The sequence below is a fragment of the Lactuca serriola genome, chromosome 2, assembly GCF_051521515.1.
Source record: "Lactuca serriola cultivar US96UC23 chromosome 2, Lser_US96UC23_V15, whole genome shotgun sequence".
Classification (NCBI taxonomy): Eukaryota; Viridiplantae; Streptophyta; class Magnoliopsida; order Asterales; family Asteraceae; genus Lactuca; species Lactuca serriola.
The window spans coordinates 80737695-80762316 of record NC_136409.1 but is presented as its reverse complement, the minus strand read 5'-3'; the positions used below and the strand labels follow the sequence as shown (position 1 = coordinate 80762316).

At 37.0% G+C, this 24622-nt stretch overlaps 1 protein-coding gene across 1 annotated transcript; it reads right to left on the bottom strand.

Moving 5' to 3' along the window:
* Positions 1–423: 423 nt before the first annotated feature.
* Positions 424–5440, bottom strand: LOC145086457 (hydroxymethylglutaryl-CoA lyase, mitochondrial-like). The gene is made up of 10 exons (XM_079024218.1): positions 5049–5440; positions 4727–4847; positions 4016–4208; positions 3731–3878; positions 3323–3502; positions 2974–3054; positions 2716–2879; positions 2321–2457; positions 2134–2249; positions 424–922 (listed from the first exon to the last, which is right to left on the bottom strand). The coding sequence occupies exons 3-10, from the start codon at positions 4180–4182 to the stop codon at positions 692–694; spliced, it is 1224 nt and encodes a 407-aa protein (XP_078880344.1). The 5' UTR covers positions 4183–4208; positions 4727–4847; positions 5049–5440; the 3' UTR covers positions 424–691.
* Positions 5441–24622: the final 19182 nt, after the last annotated feature.

The following is a 24622-nucleotide window of genomic DNA, read 5'->3' as shown; positions in this document are numbered from 1 at the left end:
TTGCAAAAATAGACCATGTTTAATTTGAAAATTACAAAAATAGTTCACATAGATAATAAAATAGAAAAGGAAAGATGATTCATCTACTAAAAATAAGATGTTTTCCCTTTTACATCTTTCATTTTAACCAAAGAAAGAGAATCATGATTAAGTTGATGAATAAAAAACCCATATAGAAATATCACATCTCTACTCATGATAAGGATATAAAAGTCATTAACATCTTATTTAAGTAGATGAATAAAAAAACACATAAAAATATCACCTCTCCTAGAGAAATAGTCACGGCCTAACAGATAATTTACAGAAATGGTCGATGCCTAATAACAAATTTACAAAAATTGTCCCTCTTTCAAAAAAAATTACAAAAATGGTCCCCACATTTCAGAAACTTAAGGAAATGGTCCCTATTTAACTTAAACATTACATAAATGGTCGTTGTATTTCCAAAAATGGTGTCGAAAATATATATGATTATGAATCTGTTGCAACGTGGAGACCATCTCACTAGTTTTACAAAAAGGTAAATCATACAACTCACAACTCACAAGTACACAACAAGTCAACAATTACTAATCCCATATCATAGTTAACATCGATATCTCAATCGTTTTAACTATGGCATATATTAGCCTATATATATTAGAGAAAATGCAATTGTTTGTATACAATTAATGAACATTTGCGTTCTTTAATTCTTATGGCTAAATGCGAGCGCAGCTTTCGACCCTGATGGGCGACCTAAATGTTTACAGATAAAGTCGCCCGTTTGCAAAAGCTTACGTAGATCAACATTGGTTTTGATACCAAGGCCATCAAGCATGTAAACCACATCCTCAGTAGCCACATTTCCCGAAGCACCCTTGGCATATGGGCACCCTCCTAATCCTGCGATGGATGAATCTATTGTGCTTATTCCCATCTGTTAACACCAATTACAATTTATATGAATGATGTTTGTATGGAGTAAGTGTCGTATGCATAAAGACTTTTTCTTTTTTTTGGACTGAATGAATGAAGTGTCTGAATGAGTGAAGTGATGTCTTCTCACTTAACCCGTTTAGACATGATTAATGTATTATTACGTCCAAGTCGGTTAGAGTCTTTGATTTGACTAGTGCTCACATCTGTTATTTGTTACCTTCATAATTCTATCTAATAGATTGCGTTATATGAAAAGACAAATATGTAGTGTGGAGATTGTGTAAAAAATTAGGTATAATTCTGTTAGAATTTAGCATATAATAAACTATCCAACATTTATAAAGTTTAAAGTTAAAGTTAACTTATATTTTTGTTAATCGTAATCATATAAGTTAGAAAAAACTAACTTTGATGTTCTTTTATAAGTTTATTGTATCTATTATTTATTATATACTATATGGATTTGATAATTTCAAACTCTCTAAATTTCAACTTAAAATGTCTAATTTGTTAACTTAAATATGTTATTAATGTGAAATATTATCATATTGATGGGGGACTTTAATAAATTATGAATAATATACTTAAAATGTTGATTTAAATATAATGTTAAGTTCAAAATATAAATCAAAATATCAAATAAATGTAAAAAAACATATTCAATTTTTTTTTAAAGTTTAAAACATTTAAATATTTTAAATGTAAAACCTATATTGACATGTCAAATTAACTAAAAAATATCCAAAATTATTTTTTTATGATAATTAAAAATTTCCATACAAATGGTTTTTAATTTCATTAACAATAACAATAGTTAAAACATAATATAAAACTACAAATTCCATTACGCTACCTTACAAACAATTGTTCACATTTTAAATAGTCATAATGATCAAAAGTAAACAAATGTCAAATAACGTTAAAAATAACACTATATTGACAACCAAAATCATCTCATTTTAAGACAAAAAGCAATAAACCCAAACTGCAACCCCTTCCATTTAAAAAGTCACAGAGGCCACATACACTGGTTAAGGGCTATTTCCGGTTAAAGGGACTAAAATGAGACGATTTTTGAAAATTCATTACCTAAAAGTGGACAAAAATAAGTCAAGTGACTAAAAGTGGACATATGGAATAGTTCATTCGTCATTTTTAACCTTTTTGCTTTTACTATAATCTAATTTGGGTTTTAAGTTTTAACTTTACCTGGAGGGACACTAAAATATTTGGAAGAGATTGGCCATAAGTGTCATGAAAATGAACCGCAAGCTTTTCAACAGGAACAACTGCCATCACTGCTCCAAGCATTGGAATAACCGTGCCTACACAAAAAATATACATCAATTATAAATTAATAAAAAAAAATAATTAAATTATGATTGAGATAATTTACCTGGTGTCCCAATCCCAATAGTATCCCCAAGTGATATTTCATAACAACCCATGTCATAAAGTTCTTTTGCCACGTATGCAACTTTTGATGGACGCGTCATTCCATCAACCGGGCATCCAATCACACATGACACATATCTGCATTACAAGAAATAACATTAAACAATAAAACTTTTTATGTAAATAAATAAATAGTACAACTTTTCTTTTCAATTTTAAATAAATAGGAAAGTTTTTGTTAACAGGTTGTACTGCGTTTGACATGCATTAGTACCGGGACCACGACATTTTTTAATAGGACAAAAACTCCAATTTTTTGTATGGTACAAAAGACGTAAATGCCCTTCTCATCCTCATTAACAATTTAACACACACCATAAGGAATTAAGAGCATACCCACGAACAGGAATAGAGAGCTTTGTGGCAGCAGATACAATAGCACGATAACGAGCAAGACTTTCTTGAATAGTGCAATTAATGTTTGACTTTGAGAATGACTCGGATGCTGATGTAAAAACAGCTATTTCCTTTGCTCCAGCTGCAATGGCAGCTTCAAAACCCTAGTTGAAACAAAAATACATGTTTATGAGTTTACATATATGCAAAGTGCAAACACAATTATTTATTGTACAGTTTTGGAGGAATATTACTCACTTTCATATTAGGAACCAATGCAGGCAATCTCACAGAATCAAAGCTTTTAAATGCTTCAATAACATCCTTTGCATCTGCCAGCTTCATCAAAAACAATAATCACACACATATAAACAGTAATAAACATGTAAGATTGAAATTAAAAGACACAAGAAATAGATAAAAAAAAAAAATGATACATTATACAAGTTCGTCAATGGGACAAAAATTGCAACGTTTGTCTCACACAAAAAGGTGGAACATAGATCTGTCGTCTGTGCAAAAGACGTAAATGCCCTCCCCATGTTCCGTCATTAAAAATAGCTTTAGAAAGCTTGTCCAGTGTAAATCCTAGTGAGAGAAAAGATACCTGAGGTACCCATTTTGGGGAAACAAAGCTTGTGGCTTCAACAACAGATAATCCAGTAGAAACAAGTCTTTGAATTAGTTGTATTTTAACAGATGTAGGAACCATATTCTTTTCATTTTGTAGTCCATCCCTTGCACCAACTTCCACTATCTTCACATACTTTGGTATGCCTTTGAAAATCTTTAAAAAAAAAAAAAACAAGCGGAATATATTATTCCCATTTGAGGTCAAGTACATTTAAAAAGTTAAAATTGGTATATAAAATGTAACACCAACAAACTTTTATTTAAAGATTAGCTAAAGAGCATGATGGGTTATCGCAATTCCATTCAAATTTGAAGAATTTATTGAATTTTGAAGATAAATAACTACATTTGACCTTAGAAGTTTATGCTTATTGGTTTTCACCTGATTTGTTATGTATTGTAGGCCTACATCATTATGCTGAAAGTATGGTAAATGTCCATATCCTACATGGTTCCTCCCTTGGCTTTGAGACATATCTCTTGCTTTATGTCTCGAAAAGAATGCTCCTTTTTCATACTCAAAATCATCCCTGAGAATATTTACAATAAGTAAAGTAGTAAACTTTCTCTTTAGATCAAACACGCTGCTTTTCAGTTTCATGTATGCAACAATTAAAAAAAACATAGATGTGATACAAAAAGTAAAGAGTTAGAAAAAGACACATACTCATCACTATTTGATGAGGTGGAAGTATTTCCCTCAATCCAGTAATTTCCCATTCCAGTGTCCCCTCCACTTGTGCTACAGCCGTTGGATGAGAGTCTATGGAAAAGATCAATGGTGCTTAGGCTTGGCAATTTGTCCATACCAAGAGGCTCCTCCAAACTCGACATTGTAGAAACTGTACTGTATTTCAACCCTGTTGTACAAGTACTGATTAAATTAAGTACTTTAAGTTGCTTTTTAAGCAACCATGACAAAAAAGAAAATCTGGAAGAAGGTGGGACATTAACTAAATTTTGTCCTATTCAAAAAAGAGGGACAAAAATAGCCCTAAAATGTCCATTCGGTGATGTGGTTTTAGGACTAAAATGAACTGGATAGTAAATTTCCAATAAACCGGTAATTAGGATTCTATCACAATCTTCTTCAAGAACCAGAAAAAATTGCTGCAAATCCGATGCTAAATTATTGAAGAATTTACACTACTCACGAAAAATGAAATGCAAATTCCTGAATTTGTGATGCTCAAAATATCATTCTTCCTAAGAATCCTCTGTTTTTAACGACTCATGAGCTGGCTTACGCATCTAAACTAACAACAATTCCTGAATTCCCCAATCTCTAAAAAATAGCAGTTCCATTTCAATATCCCTCTTGTTTTGAGAGAAACGATGAAAATTCATCTGAAACAAAAAGAAATGGAAACAAACGCACCTGAAATCAATAGAAGCTCGTGGATGGAAGCAGAATACAGCAAACCCTGATCGGAAAATTTATATAAATGAACGCGGAATGAGGAATGATCTTCTAGAAATTATCGGTCCTATAAGGGCACCTACAATGATAGATGCTCAAAGTCCAAAAGAAACAGTATTAAACATAGCTCCTATATATATTATAGAAGGAAAAGTGTAAAAAGGAGAAAACGTAAGGCACAGACTGCGTACAGCTGCCTACTACCATACATGTGGTGGTGATGCAGTTGTCAAATAAATTAAAATTACAGACAAAGTAGTTGAAGTTGTGTGCATCGTACCTAACGTATGGTAGTGTGAATTCAAAGCTTAGATTCATATTCAATTCCTCTCTCTCCTCCCATCATTCTCACCGGCTAGACTATCATAAATGAAGACAAAAACCCCTTTGACTGGGGTTTTGATTTCCGGTTCTTCGCATTTACGGAAGTTGCTGAAAAATAGATGCATGTTGAAGTAAGTTTTGACGATGAATTGATTATTTCTTCCATGAATCAGCTAGCAAAGCCTTGCAGAGAATTCCCCGGTAGGGTATTGACCGGGCCAGGGCTGCGACTCGTCGCCGGAGTTTAATAATGTAGAAGGGGTTGACTAGTGATTCACATGTGTCTGGATGAGCGATCCTTGACCGACCCGTAAAAAACGGGATATTCCGTTTTCAAGTTTGAGGCACCTCTTTTAGACACCATTGAACATTTTATAAAAGGTCGATCAATAAGGGAGAGGAAGTCGTTCCAATGATCCAATGCCACATCAGTTTATTTTTTTTATTTTTTTTTATATTTTCGAACCCCACAACGTACAAAAATCAATCTTTTTCAACTCACTCAACCCACTCAATTAAAAAAGAAAACTAAACAACTAAGCTATAAATCTTATAAAATATGATACAAGAGAAAATGAGAGAAAAAATAAAGTGGGTTCGTGAAACCAATTAAACAACCTGCCGAAGAGGGAGTGGTATCGGCAGTAACTCTATTGCTAATTAAGATTTTACCTTGATTATTTTGTATATATTTTTTTAATTAAGTGGGTTGAGAAAGATAGGATTTCCGTGTGTTGTGGATTTGGAAATATGAAAAAAAAATCAAAGAGAAAAACTGATGTGGCAGTAGGTTCAGTGGGTTCATGGGAACGACTCTCTCCTCCCTAAGGGGGATAAGAGGGAGTTGTTACCTCCAGACCCACCGAACTCACTTTCACATAAATTTTTGTCTTTTCTTTTTCTTCATCTTTCTCAACCCATAACACACGGAAATTCTATCTTTTTTAATCTACTTACTCAATTAAAAGAAAATACAAAACAACCAAGGTACAAGTTTTAAAACACATGGTACAAAGGAAAATGAGAAAGATAAAGTAGAGAAAGATGATGAAGTGGGTTAGTGAAACCAATCAATTCACTCGTTGAAGTAGGAGTGGTATCATCGATAACTCTATTGCTAATTAATATTTTACCTTTGATTGTTTTGTATTTTTTTAATTGAGTAGGTTGAGTGAGTTCAAAAAGATAAGGTTCTGTGTGTTGTGGATTAGGAAAGATGAAGAAAAATAAGGGAGAAGGGAGTCATTCCCTCCCAATCCACTGAAACCAATGCCACATCATTTTTTTCTTTTATTTTTCTTCATCTTTCCAAACCTACAATACACGGAAACCCTATTTTTTTAAACCCACTCAATTAAAAAAAATACAAAACAATCAAATGTAAAATCTTAATTAGCAATAGAGTTATCAGCGGTACCACTCCCGCTTCAACGAGTGGGTTGATTGGTTTCACTAACCCACTTTATAATCTCTCTCTACTTTCTCTTTCTTATTTTCTCTTGTACCATGTGTTTTAAAACTTGTACCTTAGTTGTTTTGTATTTTTTTTTTAACTGAGTGGGTTGAGTGGGTTCAAAAAGATATGATTTCCGTGTGTTGTGGGTTGGGAAAAATGAAGAAAAATAAGAGACAAAAATTGATATGGCAGTGTGTTCGGTGTTTCCCCGAAGGAACGACTCCCTCCTCCCTAATTAACTATTTATAAGCAGTTTTTTCGGAAAACAATACAATTTCAACCAATCAAAATATTTCAAAATTTAATTAGAGTGTCTATATGGTAAAAATGATGTCTTTGTAGTCAACCCTTTATTTATTACGATAACTGAATTTTGGGTTTGGACTGGACTGAGTATAAAGTTTATAACTAGGATTGGACCAAAATACCAAACGTTATTATCTTTTTTAAGTGACATACATATAATGAGTTTACACAAAAAAATAAATAAATAAAATAAAAAAATAAATAACATATCAATTCAAGCGGCTCTTCCCTAGTTGACATGCACCGTCCTTTGTTTGTTTTTTTTTCTCTCGCATTCCACTGTTAGTCGACATACAATAAGCTACAAATCTTCTTAGGGAAAATGAAATATAGGCCTTATAATGTTTTTAGTGTTTACCCATTTAGCCACTTAATTTATTTTTTGTTCATTCCTTTCCTCCTCTTGGCTGAAATCATCTCAAGTATCATCCCGATCTTCATCCCCGATCTTCAAAACTCGTAAGTTTATTGTCCTAACTAGTTGATATCTTACATGAACTAGTGATCTTACATGATTTCATCCGTGAAATCATTCCATTTTGTAGATCTTCAAGTTTCACCAAGAACACCAAGAACACACACTGGTGTTCTTGGCCAAAATTGACCATTCAAGCTCCTAGACCGTACGTACTCTTGTTCTAACTCGTTGTACACTAGGTTTAACATGTTTAGGGCTTATAAATCACAAATAATCATGTGATCAAAGGAGTTTACGGCCAAGACATGTTCTTGGGCCGTAAACCCCTATAAGTGGGGCAAAATGCACCCTAATCCCTTACCAAGTCTTGGATACTAGTCTAGATCATATCCTTGATGTACTTAGGACCTTAAAACATCAAAAAGACCATGAATCATTGGAGTTTACGGCCGTAATCACATGGAGAAATGGTCCATGGGCCGTAAACTCCACAAAGGAGTGAATTGATGCCACAATCACTTCCAAAGGCTTAGACCTGAAGTAGGAATGCTTCTTTATGACTTATAGGCTTCAAGACACAAAATGGTAGAAGTACCATGAGCTTACGGCTGTAACTCATGAGTTTACAACTGTAAACTCCAAGGGAGTTGGTCCCAAGGCCGTAAACTCATAAGGAGTTTACCCTTGGACCCTAAACTCAAAACCCAAGTCCTACAACCCTTAGATGAAATCCTTAGGACTTTTAGCACTTAAAGCAAGTATTTTGCATGTCTTAGGATGTCTTAACTTGTCTAATTAGTGTTTTAATCTCTAATTGTATGCATACATATGTCTGCATATGTTATTAGGATCATTGTGTGTGTTTAAGTCTTCACTTGACACCAAGCACTTGTCTGACACTTCCATACGATCCACTCACATCAGGTGAGTTCATACCCCTTAATTAACCTTTTAAATGTTTTTAAATGTTTATAAATGATTTATGGGGGGAATACAAGCTGAGTCATGCTAGTTATTATATCAATCACATGTGATTAATAACTAGCATACAAATGGATTTACTATACTTTTAGCTATTTTACCAAACATATTACTTCACATGATTTTCTCAAACTTTTTTACATGTTAAAACTCGTTATCTAACTTCTTTACATACTGTATGTTTCCTTTCAAACTCTGTTACACTTGTATTGCAAACAAAGGTTTTCCTTATACTTAAAACTGTCTTGTCAAACAATCTACTTTCAAATCATTTATTAAACTGACATCAAGTCATCATTTTCTTAGTTATTAAATCTTTCAAAGGTTTTACAAAACTTCTTTTATACATTTATATTGTCAAATGCATGCCTATATATGTATAGTTATATAAGTAATGTTTAAAGGACTCAGGACAGCTAGCTCGCTTTATTTCCTTTTCCTCGTTGGGATGTGGCCTTAGGGCATCGATTACTCGTCTGAATGTCGTCTAAATATTAGTTATATATCATGTATACATATATAGACATAAAAGTTCCATCAGTCAGTTCAATACCTTTGGGTAGCAAAGGCATACTTTCGATTATACACATACATTACTAGTAACTATAATAGGTATAGTTAGGGGATATTAGTTACTATTCCAAGTACAAGGAATCACACAAGAGTCGGTTCATTCACGAGTCTATACTAATACATTACATACTATATGAAGATATACGTTTACATGAATACGTTTACGTAGATACGTTTACATAAATACGTTTACATAGATACGCTTATATGAATACGTTTACATAAATACGTTTACAGAGATACGCTTACATGAATACGTTTACATAGATACGTTTACGTGAATACGTTTACATAAACATGGTTACATTAATACGTTTCATAGATACTATTACATAGAATCTGTTACAAATGTTTCAGGACTTACCATTCCATACCCAAAGCTGTTAGCTACAGTAGGGAAAATGATCATCGACGGGTGTCTATGGTTGTACTGTTCGGCGAGTTTCCACACCGTGAATATCCTAGTACAAAAGGATACAATTTTTAGTTATTATATTATTTTCCTTCCTTTACTTTGTGACACATTCACATAAACGACGAGATAGGATATATTTGATATAGATAGACTATTTTCCTTATTACCTTTATATTGTGACTCTTACGCATAAACGATGAGGTAAACTATAGTTTTATAATAATAGTTAAACAGGGAAAATCCGTCACATTTACAGTTATGCTTACTTACAAAACTGTGACATGCCCAATTTCACGGCCAGAAAAGACCGATTTGTTTATGCTTTTTTTCATAAATCAGAGTAATCGTTTAAAGAAAACGGTTGCAGAATTTGTTCCCAAAACAAGATATGATAATAACTTATCAAAACATTTCTCGAAGAGAATGTATTTTATTTAATAATAACACATTGCCGATACAGACCAAAAGCATAAACAATATAAAATAGACCTTACAATAGTTATTTATAAGTACTGATCTATAATCCAAAATCTCTCGTCAAGTTCATCAACTTATACCCTTGTGTCATTACCTGTAATGCAAAGAAAACTGAGTGGGTCAGGCTTGGGAGCCTGGTGAGCATATAGGGTTTTCAACCCACAATAATACATTTGTTATATTTAATTATCAAACAATCAACCCAAATACCCATCCCCGTTATCCTCTTTATTTCTTAAAGTTTTACCCTAAGAATCAACTATCCTTTATCCATTCGTTCCTTAGGATTTACCTAAGGAATCAGAACGAAGTCTATTGCTGCCAAAGTTTATCTATGAGGTACTAAATCTATAGCTATCAGGCGCTAACTCCATAGTCACCAAGGTTCACTCAACAAGCGCTAACTCCATAGTCGCCAAGGTTTACTCAACATGCGCTAACTCCATAGTCGCCAAGGTTTACTTTTGATGGGTTATGAGCATTCTAACACTTCCTAAGTGTACATGCAACCCTAATAAACCTTGGATCTATGTTTGTCTAAGATACATGCAAATAATTATTTTTCCAAGGTTCATATCCTAACTAGCATGGCATGGGGAACTTGAATCAAATAAAGCTAGTAGAAATACTTACCTTGTAGTTGTAGTTGATTCCTTGGAGTTTTAGAGCCTAACACCAATAGTGTGGATGCCTCAAATGGAAATCACAAATCACCACAAACTTGGAACTTTGAGAGAATAGTCATTACTATCTTGAAATCGGCCCTCACCTCAACAAGTGTCAACTAGTGTGATTTCAAGAACCAAAGCCTTCTTTATATAGTGTGGTGGATTATGGTTACATCCATGTAAACCCTAATACCCATGTCTCTTCATTTCCATGAGATCCATGGGTTAAAGCTCCATGGAGTATCCATGGACTTTTCCATGCAAGCCTAGCCCATTCCAAATAAGCCTTAGCCCACACTATATAAATATAGAAGCCCATATTTAATTAGTAATATCTTTGATCTCTAAATTAATCCTAGATTAATTATAGATCAATACTAATTAAATAATATGATCTTATATTAATATATTAGAACTTATAATATATTAATAAATCATAACTTGTACTATTCTCAACAGATTATCGATAAATTGTTCGGGTGAAATGCAACCCAAATGGACCATGCCGGGTCGGGTCAAGTACATACCAAATATAGTTATGGACTTAGACACTATATCCAACAGTCTCCCACTTGGATAAGTCTAATAACTATAGTTGCAAGTATGACTTCAGGAACCGATCAGCAATCGTAGCTCTTTAAACTCTGTTGAACTAGAACGCGCCATTTTAGATAAGTGATCATATAATCCTTTGTTCTAGATATCAGCCGGACAAATACATGGAACATGGTCTTACTTATTGCCCAACATTTGTTTCCCGATTTCCGATTTGTTTGACATAGAACTTAACTGAACACATCAATTTAGTTCTGACCGGGCCCGGTACATAGGTCAAAACAAAATCATCGAGGGGCCCAGATATCAACTTCTAATCCAAGAAGGAACAGATAAACTTCGACTCATATGTTTGTTCTACCACTCATTGAATTATACACAAAGGCACGTTTTATAACATCGAGTTACCAATATATTTTCGTACAATCAATGCATAACCAACTCATAAGTAACAAATCATATCTCTAGGTTTGAAGACTTATATGATATTACCATCTCACGATCACTCGAGATAAAATTCCATGAAGTGATTCCAGTGAGCGTGGGTTGAGTCCAATGCTCAAAACTTATGAGCACTCATGATTGTTGTAGCCATGTCCAACACCTTAGACCTCTGCAACCAATCATGACAGTCTTGATTCATACCTACTTCCGACATATGACTGACTGTGGAGGTTTGAATAATATGATATACCAAACATAATTATTCTGGAAGTCAAAACATGCAAAAAAAATATAGTAAACGATCGACAAGAGATAGCAACACTTTACTCATAAATAAAACACCTTTTATTCATCATCTAATGTCAATTACACTTTACAAATTTCATAATTTATCTAACTACTCAAACTTATATCATCCTTCAGCCCTATGCTCCGAGCATGCTGGAGATGCTTAACCCTACTCAGTCCCTTCATGAGGGGATCTGCTGGGTTCTCATCCGATGATACCCTCTTTGCCACGAGGACTCCTTCTTCTATTCGATGTCTGATGAAGTGATATTTTCTGTCAATGTGCCTGAATCTCCCATGATCTCTTGGTTCCTTGGCTAAGGCAACCGCATTATTGCTGTCACAGAAAATCTCCATTGGCTCTTTTATAGTTGGTACAACTCCAAGGTCTCTGATGAAGTTCTTTAGCCATATAGCCTCCTTTGCTGCCTCGCTTGCTGTTATATACTCTGATTCACAAGTGGAATCAGCCACTGTCTCCTGCTTGGAACTCTTCCAAGTGATTGCTCCTCCGTTTAAGGTAAAGACCCAGCCCGACTGAGAGCGGAAATTATCCCTATCAGTCTGGAAGCTAGCATCACTATACCCTACAACTCTCAAGTCATCACTCCCACCGAGGGTAAGGACCCAGTCCTTAGTCCTCCGTAGGTACTTGAGGATATTCTTTACCGCAGTCTAGTGTGCCTTGCCAGGATTCCCCTGATACCTGCTAACCATGCTCAAAGCAAAGGCTACATCAGGTCGAGTACACGTCATAGCATACATGATCGATCCTACAGCTGAAGCATCAGGTAGTTGACTCATTTCTGCTATCTCAACCTCAGTACTAGGGCTTTGTGTCTTACTCAATCTGGCATTACTCTGAATGGGTAACTCACCTTTCTTGGAGTTATGCATGTTGAATCTTGTCAACACTTTGTCCACATAGGTGCTTTGACTAAGTCCAATTAGTCTTTTACTCCTGTTTCTCAAAATCCTTATCCCTAGGATATAGGCAGCTTCACCAAGGTCCTTCATAGCGAAACACTTCCCAAGCCAGTACTTTACTTCCTGCAGGGTTGGGATGTAATTTCCTATGAGTAGTATGTCATCCACATACAGTACCAAAAAGCTGACTATGCTCCCACTAGCCTTGATATAGACACAAGATTCATCTTCACTCCTTGAAAAGCCAAATTCCTTGACTTTCTCATCAAAGCAAAGATTCCATCTGCGAGGTGCCTGTTTCAATCCATAAATGGATTTCTCGAGTTTACACACTCTATTGGGGTACTTTGTACTGACAAAACCCTCTAGCTGAACCATGTAAACATCTTCAGCCAACTTTCCATTAAGGAAAGTGGTTTTGACATCCATTTGCCATATTTCATAGTCATGAAATGCAGCAATGGCTAACAGAACCCTAATAGACTTTATCTTGGCCACTGGTGGAAAGGTTTCATCATAATCAACTCCCGGAGTTTGAGAGAAACCCTTTGCAACCAGTTGAGCCTTATAAGTGTGTACATTACCATCCATGTCGGTCTTCTTCTTGAAGATCCATTTGCACCCTACAGTCTTACGACCTGGTACATTCTCAACCAAATTCCAAACTTGATTGTCATACATGGATTGTATCTTGCTATTCATAGCCTCTTTCCATTTAGCAGACTCGGGGCCTGCCATGGCTTCCGCGTAACTGTTAGGTTCATCCAGACCTACTAGTGTCTCATCACTAATAAGTGTCTCACCTTCCGCAGTAATATGGAAACCATAGTAATGCTCAGGTGCATTCCTAACTCTCGTGGAACGCCTCAGAGGTACAGACTCGTCAATTGTCTCAACAGGAGTTTCCTCCTCAAGTTGAGGGCTAGAGTTTGAAGTTCCTTCACCACTTGACTCTTGAAGTTCTTCAAGGTCAATTTGCCTCCCACTGTCTCCTTGGCTTATAAACTCTCCCTCTCGAAAGACTCATCTTTTTGCTACAAAGACCACATTATCACTAGGTCTGTAGAAGAGGAAACCAAAGGATCTTTGTGGGTAGCCAATGAAAATACACCTCTCGCTTCGGGGTTCTAGCTTGTCATGAGTCTTGCGCCTCACAAAAGCCTCGCAACTCCAAATCTTGACGTGGTCTAGGTTGGGTACTTTACCAGTCCACATCTCGTGAGGAGTTTTGGCAACTTTCTTTGTAGGGACTAGATTAAGAATATGGGCGGCAATCTCTAAGGCATACCCCAGAATGAGATTGGTAGCGAAGCTCGACTCATCATGGAACGAACCATATCCAACAAGGTTCGATTACGCCTCTCAGCTACACCATTCAACTGTGGTGTCCTGGGAGGTGTCAATTGTGAGACAATCCCACATTCCCTAAGATAGTCGAAGAACTATGAACTAAGATACTCACCACCTCGATCGGATCGAAGCATATTAATGTTCCTGCCCAATTGATTCTCGACTTCCTGTTTAAATTCCTTAAACCTTTCGAAAGTCTCTGACTTATGCTTGATCAAGTAGACATATCCATATCTACTGTAATCATCAGTAAAAGTCAAATAATAACGATTAGCATCCCTTGTGGCATGTTTGAATGGTCCACACACATCCGTGTGTACAAGGTCCAACAAACCTTCACCCCTCTCACAAGAACCTGTGAAGGGTGACTTTGTCATTTTCCCAAGTAAGCATGATTCGCAACTATCATCTGACTTTAGGTCAAACGACTCCAAGACTCCATCCTTTTGGAGTTGGCCTATGCGTTTCTTGCTTATATGTCCAAGACGACAATGCCATAATGATGCTTTATCCAAGTTATTATTATTAACAGAATCAATACACAATACATTATTTCCTAAGTTATCAACCACAGATACTGTTTCATACACGCCATCACAAGGTAATGCTTTAAAATAAAGAACATTATTAAAGAAAGCATTAATCGAACCAACTTCATTATCAAATGAAAAGGTGAAACCTTGTTTATACAATGCATGAAAGGAAATAATATTTCTTTCCATTTCTGGCGAATAACAACACTTATTCAAATCTAAACTAAACCCACTACTTAGCGATAAAGTATAAACTCCAATCTTGGTGACAGGTGAAGCTTTCCTGTTTCCCATGATCAAGTTTATTCTTCCTTGCTCCACATTCTCACTTCTTCTTAGTCCCTGTAAAACAGAACAGATATGAATACCACAACCAGTATCAAGGACCCAAGAATTAGAATGGGGTGAGTTATTAGATAAGATAGTGTAAATACCTGCATGGTTGGGTTTAACTTTCCCATCCTTCACATCTTGCTGGTACTTTGGGCAGTTCCGCTTCCAATGTGCCTTTTCATGGCAATAGAAGCATTCAGCCTCTTTTGGGTCAGAAGAAGGAGTGATGAAACCTTTCTTGGTTCCAATTGAAGAAGAGCCATCAAGGGTCCTAACCTTGGTACCCTTCGAAGAACTCTTTCTCTTCTTCCCTCGTCCTTTCCCGATTGCCAAGACAGGGGCAGAGTTGGTAGGAGTAGGAGTAACAATCGCCTTACCCTTAAGACCACTTTCTGCGGTCTTTAAGAGTCCTTGAAGTTTGTTGAGTGTGACCTCTTCCTTGTTCATGAGGTATGTCATGCGGAATTGATCATAACATGAAGGTAAGGAGTGAAAAATGATATCTATTGCAAGCTCCTCGGGGAAGTTCACATTAAGCTTCCGCAAACGGTCTACAAATCTTTGCATTTTCTGCATGTGGCCCATGATGGGTTCACCATCCTTCATGCGAGTTGTTATCATGGAGGAGATGATTGCATACCTCTCTTGACGAGCACTTTGATGGTATCTTTCCATCAAGTCTTGGTGCATCTCATAGGGGTAGAAATCTTCATAGGATTTTTGGAGATCCGCGGTCAGAGTGGCCATCATGATGCATGCCACTTTGGTGGCATCCATTTCATGTGCCCTAAACTCAGCGATCTCTTGAGGAGTAGCAACTGTCTCATCAATCTCCTTAAGCTCCTTATCGAGGACATATTCTTTGTCCTCGTAGCGGGTAATCATTCTGATGTTTCTGATCCATTCATTAAAGTTGGATCCATCAAAAGTGACTTTCCCACACAAGTTCATAAGAGAAAAGGAGCCACTAGGATTATAGCCAGAAGCAGCGTTGTTTGCAGACATCTAGTAAGAGAAGAAAGAAAGAATTAGTTTAGATATAGAGATAGTCCTTAATAAAACACCCAAATGTAATATTAAGGTTAGGACCCAATCACAATATATTATACTTAGAAGAGGTATGTCGTAATCTAAGTAATAACATATTTGAAAGGTAGGTGAATGACGATTCACCAATTTCCACCAAAGTCGAAATATTAAAATATTTAATTTGATTCTTAGAAAATCCTAGATTCTTTTGAGATTCAATGAACTTTTCAAAGGCATGTTTCAATCTCGAGTGTGCCCTCTAAGTTTTGTGACTGGGATGCCGAGGATCACAAAACGAGGTGTGAAGTAACCATGCAAATTACTTGGTACCCTTAATAAATTACCCCTCAATCGATGTGCCGGTTAACCACACACGCTCCATCGATACTATGATAAATATTAAGTCACCCTTTACCTACCTTGTTAAGTCCAAGTTAGTGTGCCAGTTAACCACACACGCTCCACTAACGACTTAGACAAAGTGTAAAGTGTAATTTCATAGATTAGCACCTTATTCACATTTTTCCTAAAGTAACTAAGATTGGGAATTTAATAAAACATTTAGTTACTTTATAATATTCATCATACTTTTAATGAGATTTATAAGTCCTTGTCTTACCCGCTCGGCTAACGACCCTCCACCAGTCAAGCAAGCGGTGGGAGAGAGTGGACACCCATTAAGTTGCCATTTTATAGGCAACAACCTTATACCCACCTTATAGACCGGCTTCGTGAATGAGGCGTACTAGCGGTAAGATGACTTTAATCTTATATATATATATATATATATATATATATATATATATATATATATATTATTAACTTATAATATTATAAGTATAAGGGTTGAATTTTAACTTTTAAAATTCTAAGGGTTGGAACTAAAGTTTTTACTATGACTTTACTTGTTCCAAAACTTGAGGGCAAGTTTTGTAAACTTTCAAAACTTTTCATTTCTTGTAACTTATGAGTTTAATAGAGTAATAAAAATGAAGACTCTTCATTTTTCTAACTCTTGTGTTCTTTTAATGGTTTTTAATTCAAGTGACTTTTGGTTTTCCATAACTTGAGGACAGGTTATGGACTCCATTAAAACACATTATGATCAAGAATTAAACTACCACATAGGTTACAAATAATTCCTATGATCATCTAAACATCATAAGATCAAGAACATGAATATGAACACTTTCATGAATCAAAATTTACACATAAAACTTTGTAATTTTGATAACAAGTTGTTGTAAATGGATTAGCAAATACATTACACCATCTAAAACAAGTTTTCAAGTACCAAAACAGTTTATGGTAATGTTTCTAGTCCATTTCCAGCAACTAAAGTCGAAAATCTGCACTCTGTGGCTTCTACTCGCCGAGTGCATGAACCTACTCGGCGAGTAGGTTGAAGATACACATGAACTCGGCGAGTCCCCCCATGGACTCGATGAGTTCATCAGGCAGACAACAAGTTTTTCGACTTTTTCAACTATTTTGCATCAAGTATCAAACAAACAAGCCTAGGCTCTAATACCACTGATGGGTTATGAGCATTCTAACACTTCCTAAGTGTACATGCAACCCTAATAAACCTTGGATCTATGTTTGTCTAAGATACATGCAAATAATTATTTTTCCAAGGTTCATATCCTAACTAGCATGGCATGGGGAACTTGAATCAAATAAAGCTAGTAGAAATACTTACCTTGTAGTTGTAGTTGATTCCTTGGAGTTTTAGAGCCTAGCACCAATAGTGTGGATGCCTCAAATGGAAATCACAAATCACCACAAACTTGGAACTTTGAGAGAATAGTCACTACTATCTTGAAATCGGCCCTCACCTCAACAAGTGTCAACTAGTGTGATTTCAAGAACCAAAGCCTTCTTTATATAGTGTGGTGGATTAGGGTTACATCCATGTAAACCCTAATACCCATGTCTCTTCATTTCCATGAGATCCATGGGTTAAAGCTCCATGGAGTATCCATGGACTTTTCCATGCAAGCCTAGCCCATTCCAAATAAGCCTTAGCCCACACTATATAAATATAGAAGCCCATATTTAATTAGTAATATCTTTGATCTCTAAATTAATCCTAGATTAATTATAGATCAATACTAATTAAATAATATGATCTTATATTAATATATTAGAACTTATAATATATTAATAAATCATAACTTGTACTATTCTCAACAGATTATCCATAAATTGTTCGGGTGAAGTGCAACCCAAATGGACCATGCCGGGTCGGGTCAAGTACATACCAAATATAGTTATGGACTTAGACACTATATCCAACAACTTTAACAGGCGCTAACTCCATAGTCACCAAGGTTTATACAATAGGCGCTAACTCCATAGTCACCAAGGTTTATACAATAAGCACTATGTCTCATAGTTGCCACTATTTCATCTACCCATGTTCTACCCAACATATTTTGTAGATATAAAATACATATATAGTTTGAATCACTTAACACCCGTATAAAAGCATCAATTCCAAGCCCATCTCAAATAGACAAATAATACATAACACATAGCACGTATTTCATAGCTAATAGTTTATATTTATGTGTTAGAAGAAAGTAACCACATACTCACTTGATTAGACGATACTCGGACAGCACTACAGCTCTTCAAGTAGAACTCTTCGGTGAAACCGGGATATCATCACACACCGGGTTTCTCACGGACAGAGCTTCGGCTCGGAAACTCTTTTCTTCTCGGGATCTTTGGGCTTCGGGACTCGCTTCGGGTCTCGGGATGTTATCGGGGCTTCAAGGGGTTAAAATAGGGCTTAGAGGGTGTATCGGGAGTGGGAAAGAAGGGATGGAGCAACCATAATTGGTTGGCCCTTCAAATCTATTTATAGGGCAAAATTTGCCATTGCCACATTGTGGAACCTTTTTCCACGTCGTGGACTTGGTCTTCACTGCATGCGTCATCGCAAGTTGCATCTGGGGGACTCCCGGAGGTGTCATAAAACTTGCCACGTCGTGGTATCTGACAGTTGTGGGGTTTCGCGCCCCGAACTTCAGAAATTCATAACTTTCACATACGAACTCCGTTTTCGACGTTTCTTATATCGACGCATAGGTGAGACTATGATCTACAACTCTCGTTCAGACTCCGTTGGCTAATTTTGACTTTATTTTTAATATATGATAAATATATTACTTATATATTATTTTTAGTAGGCTGGGACAGGAAAACTCCGTTCAAAATTCATAGCTCCTTCATCTGAACTCCGTTTTCGTCTGTCTTTTTATCATTGGACTACTATTGACGAGTCTTCGACTCTCGTTTAGATTGTTTCGGCTAAAAATCACTCGATCTCATATTCGAGTATTCGGGCTACATACCGCTAAGTCGAATCTTCGGAAAATCATAACTTCCTCATACGAAGTCAGATTTGTGTGTTCTTTTTATGCACGCTCTCGGTTTAACATATTCTACGACTTTCATTTAGATCACTAAGGCTAAATATTGCTCTAACATAAATTCACTTTTTACGTCATTCAACGTCGTGTCGGTTCTGTCGCGAAACTTCGACAAGTCATAACTTCTTCGTTATAACTCGAATTTCAGCATTTTTTATATGTACAGAATCCTTGTAACATATACTACAACTTAGTTAAGATTATTCATTCTATATAATATTCTATAAAAAAAGCCATTTTTGACGCTTATCGTCTCTAAATTGACTAGCCCTGATCTACAGGCGTTACAATTATCTCCCCCTTAGGATGATTACGTCCCGGAATCATCAACGAAATATGACTTGTATAATGATTCCATGCGTTATCTTTCCATCCTAAGTAACAACCGTGATGCTCAATCTTGCATCTGTTCTTCGTACTATGTTGGACTTTCAATTGTAACCTTCAAGTTACCAAATCAGTCCTTATTGTGGACTCCTTCTTCTTCTTAGGATAGATACTTTCCTTTATCTATTGTAATAGACCGATGGGTCGTGTCCCGATGACCTCTCATCGTAGTCGGACTCAATTTGATATGACCACTAGGGTCGGAATAACAACCATCTTACTAGTCATTACCGAAACAATGGTAATGACATACTTGAATAAAACGGAATCAATTACTAGCTTCTTGGTAGCCTTGCGACTTCCCATGATCCAAGCGTGAGTCCTGTGCTTCCAGTAGTATAAATATCTACTACCATGCACACCTACTCATACTCGTCCTAAGTATTGTCTCGTAGTCAACCAAGTCACCAAACATAAATCATATAATCATTCAACACATCAGATAACAAAACCAGGGTTTATATTATTTCTTGAAAATATTACACAAAAGTTCAAGTTCACCCTATACTATGCCTCTAACAGGCTATGCTTCCTGATACAGACTTTATATATTAATATGAATTCTTCATCTTTTAATCCTCCCATCGTTTTCTGCTTCGTCGAGGAGCATGTGGAATGCTCTCGGCTGTGGCGGTGTGTCTTTCTTTGGGCAGTCTTTAGAAATATGCCCTTCTTCGTTACATATGTAGCACACCTTCTTGATATGTGCACATTTGTTGGCGTAATGCCCTGTCTTCCCAAATTTGTAGCAAGTCATCTCCTCGCTACATTTCCCGAAGTGTTTCTTTTTACACTCCTCACACCATTTAGCTTCATCTCTTCCCCAGACTTCGAGAATTTCCTTTCTTTGTTGATTGTTGAAGATCCTTCATTTTCCTTTTCTCTCCAACTTCAGCTCTCTCCAGACCCTTTTCTTTCAACATTCTTGGCTACCCAGATGGCGGCTTTCGGAGTGGTTGCTTGCTTGACTATCAGACCAAAGTCCGCTGGTAATCCATTGGAAAACTTGTTGACCTTGGAAATTTCAGTTGGAATTAGGTATGGAATTGATGGGTTTTGAGCATTCTAACACTTCCTAAGTGTACATGCAACCCTAATAACTTTGGATCTATGTTTGTCTAATTATCATGCAAAGTTGAATTCCAAGGTTATATTCCTATCTAGCATACATGGGGAACAATTTTAACTTGAATCATAGATAGAATAACTTACCTTGTTGTTGCTTGTGTTCCTTGAAACCTTGTGAGCCTAGCACCCCAAGTGTGATGCCTCAAATGCTTCACACAACACCAAATGCTCTTGTAAAGACTCTTGAGATAACACACACTTCTCAAAATCGGCCAAGCCCTCTAGTTTCTTAGTGTTCAACTTGTGTTGCCAATTTTGTGGAGAATGGGACTCTTATATAGTGTTGGCACATCTAGGGTTACACCATGTAAACCCTAATGTGTCATGACTCTTCATTTCCATGACCCATGGGTTTGTAACTCCCATGGAGCATCCTATGGGTAGAACCCAACTTGATAATCCATGGAGCCTTTTAGCCCACTATACAAGATATGGATGATTTACATAACCAACCCATATATTTAATTAGTTATCCTTTGATCACTTAATTAATTCCAAATTAATTCTTTGATCAACTAATTAAATAATATTATTAATATATTAGAACTTATAATATATTAATAATCTCCAAGTGTTATTTCTCTCATTTAGTCTATCCAATTGCATGGTGCCATGCAACCCAAATGGACCATGCCGGGTCGGGTCAAGTACAAGCCCGAAATAGTTATGGACTTAGACACCTTATCCAACAGTCTCCCACTTGGATAAGTCTAATAACTATATCTCTAGTACTTCAGGAACCGACCGGCAATCGTAGCTCTTTCAAGGTCTCTCGGAACTGAGAAGATGATGATACGCCATTTAAGATAAGTGATCATATAATCCTCTGTTCTAGATATCAGCCGGACAAATACATGGAACATGTCTTGCTTATTGTCCAGCATTTGTTTCCCGATTTCCGATTTGTTTGACATAGAACTTAATTGAACACATCAACTTAGTTCTGACCGGGCCCGGTACATGGGTCAAAATAAAATCATCGAGGGGCCCAGATACCAGCTTCTAATCCAAGAAGGAACAGATAAACTTCGACTCATATGTTTGTTCTACCACTTATTGAATTACACACAAAAGTACGTTTTATAACATCGAGTTACCAATGCGGTTTCGTACAGTCAATGCATAACCAACTCGTAAGTAACAAAACATATCTCTAGGTTTGAAGACTTATATGATATTACCGTCTCACGATCACTCGAGATAAAATTCCATGAAGTGATTCCAGTGAGCGTGGGTTGTGTCCAATGCTCAGAACTTATGAGCACTCATGATTGTTGTAGCCTTGTCCAAGACCTCTACAACCAAACATGACAGTCTTGATTCATATCTACTTCCAACATATGACCGACTGTGGAGGTTTGAATAATATGTTATACCAAACAAAATTATTCTGGAAGTCAAAACATGCAAAAGAAATATAGTAAACGATTGACAAGAGATAGCAACACTTTACTCATAAATAAAACACCTTTTATTCATCATCAAATGTCAATTACACTTTACAAATTTCCGGGTTATCTAACTACTAAAACTTATATCATCCTTCAGCCCTATGCTCCGAGCATGCTGAAGATGCTTAACCCTACTCAGTCCCTTCGTGAGAGGATCTGCTGGGTTCTCATCCGATGATACCCTCTTTGCCACGAGGTGTCCTTCTTCGATCCGATGTCTAATGAAATGGTATTTTCTGTCGATGTGTCTGGATCTCCCATGATCCCTTGGTTCCTTGGCTAAGGCAACAACACTTTCACTATCACAGAAAATTTCCATTGGCTCTTTAATAGCTGGTACAACTCCAAGGTCTCCAATGAAGTTCTTCAGCCATATCGCCTCCTTTGTTGCCTCGCTAGCTGCGATATACTCTGATTCACAAGTAGAATCTGCCACTGTCTCTTGCTTGGAACTCTTCCAAGAAATTGCTCCTCCATTTAGGGTAAAGACCCAGCCCGACTGAGAGCGGAAATTATCCCTATCAGTCTGGAAGCTAGCATCACTATACCCTACAACTCTCAAGTCATCACTCCCACCGAGGGTAAGAACCCAGTCCTTAGTCCTCCGTAGGTACTTGAGGATATTCTTTACCGCAGTCCAGTGTGCCTTGCCAGGGTTCGCCTGATACCTGCTAACCATGCTCAAGGCAAAAGCTACATCGGGTCGAGTACACGTCATAGCATACATGATCGATCCTACAGCCGAAGCGTAAGGTGTTCGACTCATTTCTGCTATCTCAGCCTCAGTGCTAGGGCTTTGTGTCTTACTCAATCTGGTGTTACTCTGGATGGGTAACTCTCCTTTCTTGGAATCCTGCATGCTGAATCTCTTCAGCACCTTATCCAAGTAGGTACTCTGACTAAGTCCAATTAGTCTTTTACTCCGATCTCTCAAGATTCTTATCCCTAGAATATAGGCAGCTTCACCAAGGTCCTTCATAGCGAAACACTTCCCAAGCCAGGACTTTACTTCCTGCAGGGTTGGAATGTCGTTTCCTATGAGTAGTATGTCATCCACATACAATACCAAAAAGCTAACTATACTCCCACTAGCCTTGACATACACACAAGATTCATCTTCACTCCTAGAAAAGCCAAATTCCTTGACCTTTTCATCAAAGCAAAGATTCCATCTGCGAGGTGCTTGCTTCAATCCATAAATGGATTTCTCAAGCTTACACACTCTATTAGGGTACTCGTTGCTGACAAAACCCTCTGGCTGACTCATGTAAACATCTTCAGCCAACTTTCCATTAAGGAAAGCGGTTTTGACATCCATCTGCCATATTTCATAGTCATGAAATGCAGCTATGGCTAACAGAACCCGAATAGACTTAATCTTGGCTACCGGAGAAAAGGTCTCATCATAATCCACTCCAGGAATTTGAGAGAAGCCCTTTGCAACCAGTCTAGCCTTATAAGTGTGTACTTTACCATCCATGTCGGTCTTCTTCTTGAAGACCCATTTGCACCCTACTGTCTTACGACCTGGTACATTTTCAACCAAGTTCCAAACCTGATTGTCATACATGGATTGTATCTCGCTATCCATAGCCTCTTTCCATTTAGCAGATTCGGGGCCTGCCATGGCTTCCTCGTAGCTGTTAGGGTCATCTTGACTTACTAGTGTCTCATCACTAATAAGTGTCTCACCTTCTGCAGTAATATGGAATCCATAGTAATGCTCAGGTGCACTCCTAACTCTCGTGCAACGTCTCAGAGGTACAGATTTGTCAATTGGCTCAACAGGAGTTTCCTCCTCAAGTTGAGGGCTAGAGTTTGAAGTTCCTTCACCGCTTGATTCTTGAATTTCTTCAAGATCAATTTGCCTCCCACTGTCTCCTTGGCTTATAAACTCTCTTTCTCGAAAGACACCTCTTCTTGCTACAAAGACCACATTGTCATTAGGTCTGTAGAAGAGGTAACCAAAGGATTGCTGTGGGTAACCGATGAAAATACACCTCTCGCTTCGAGGTTCGAGCTTATCATGAGTCTCGCGTCTCACGAAAGCCTCGCAACCCCAAATCTTGATGTGGTCTAGTTTAGGTACTTTACCAGTCCACATCTCGTGAGGAGTTTTGGCAACTTTCTTTGTAGGGACTAGATTAAGAATATGGGCGGCAGTCTCTAAGGCATACCCCCAGAATGAGATTGGTAGCGTAGCTCGACTCATCATGGAACGAATCATATCTAGCAAGGTTCGATTACGCCTCTCAGCCACACCATTCAAGTGTGGTGTCCTGGGAGGTGTCAATTGTGAGACTATCCCACATTCCCTTAGATAGTCGAGGAACTCTGAACTAAGATACTCACCACCACGATCGGATCGAAG

Excerpts from the sequence above, each read along its gene's own strand:
- LOC145086457 (XM_079024218.1), bottom strand. The coding sequence starts at position 4,182 with ATGTCGAGTTTGGAGGAGCCTCTTGGTATGGACAAATTGCCAAGCCTA. Across the intron at positions 2,880-2,973 it reads CATTGGTTCCTAATATGAAA|GGTTTTGAAGCTGCCATTGC; the intron begins GTGAGTAATATT and ends TGTTTCAACTAG. Across the intron at positions 2,250-2,320 it reads TATTGGGATTGGGACACCAG|GCACGGTTATTCCAATGCTT; the intron begins GTAAATTATCTC and ends TTTTTTGTGTAG.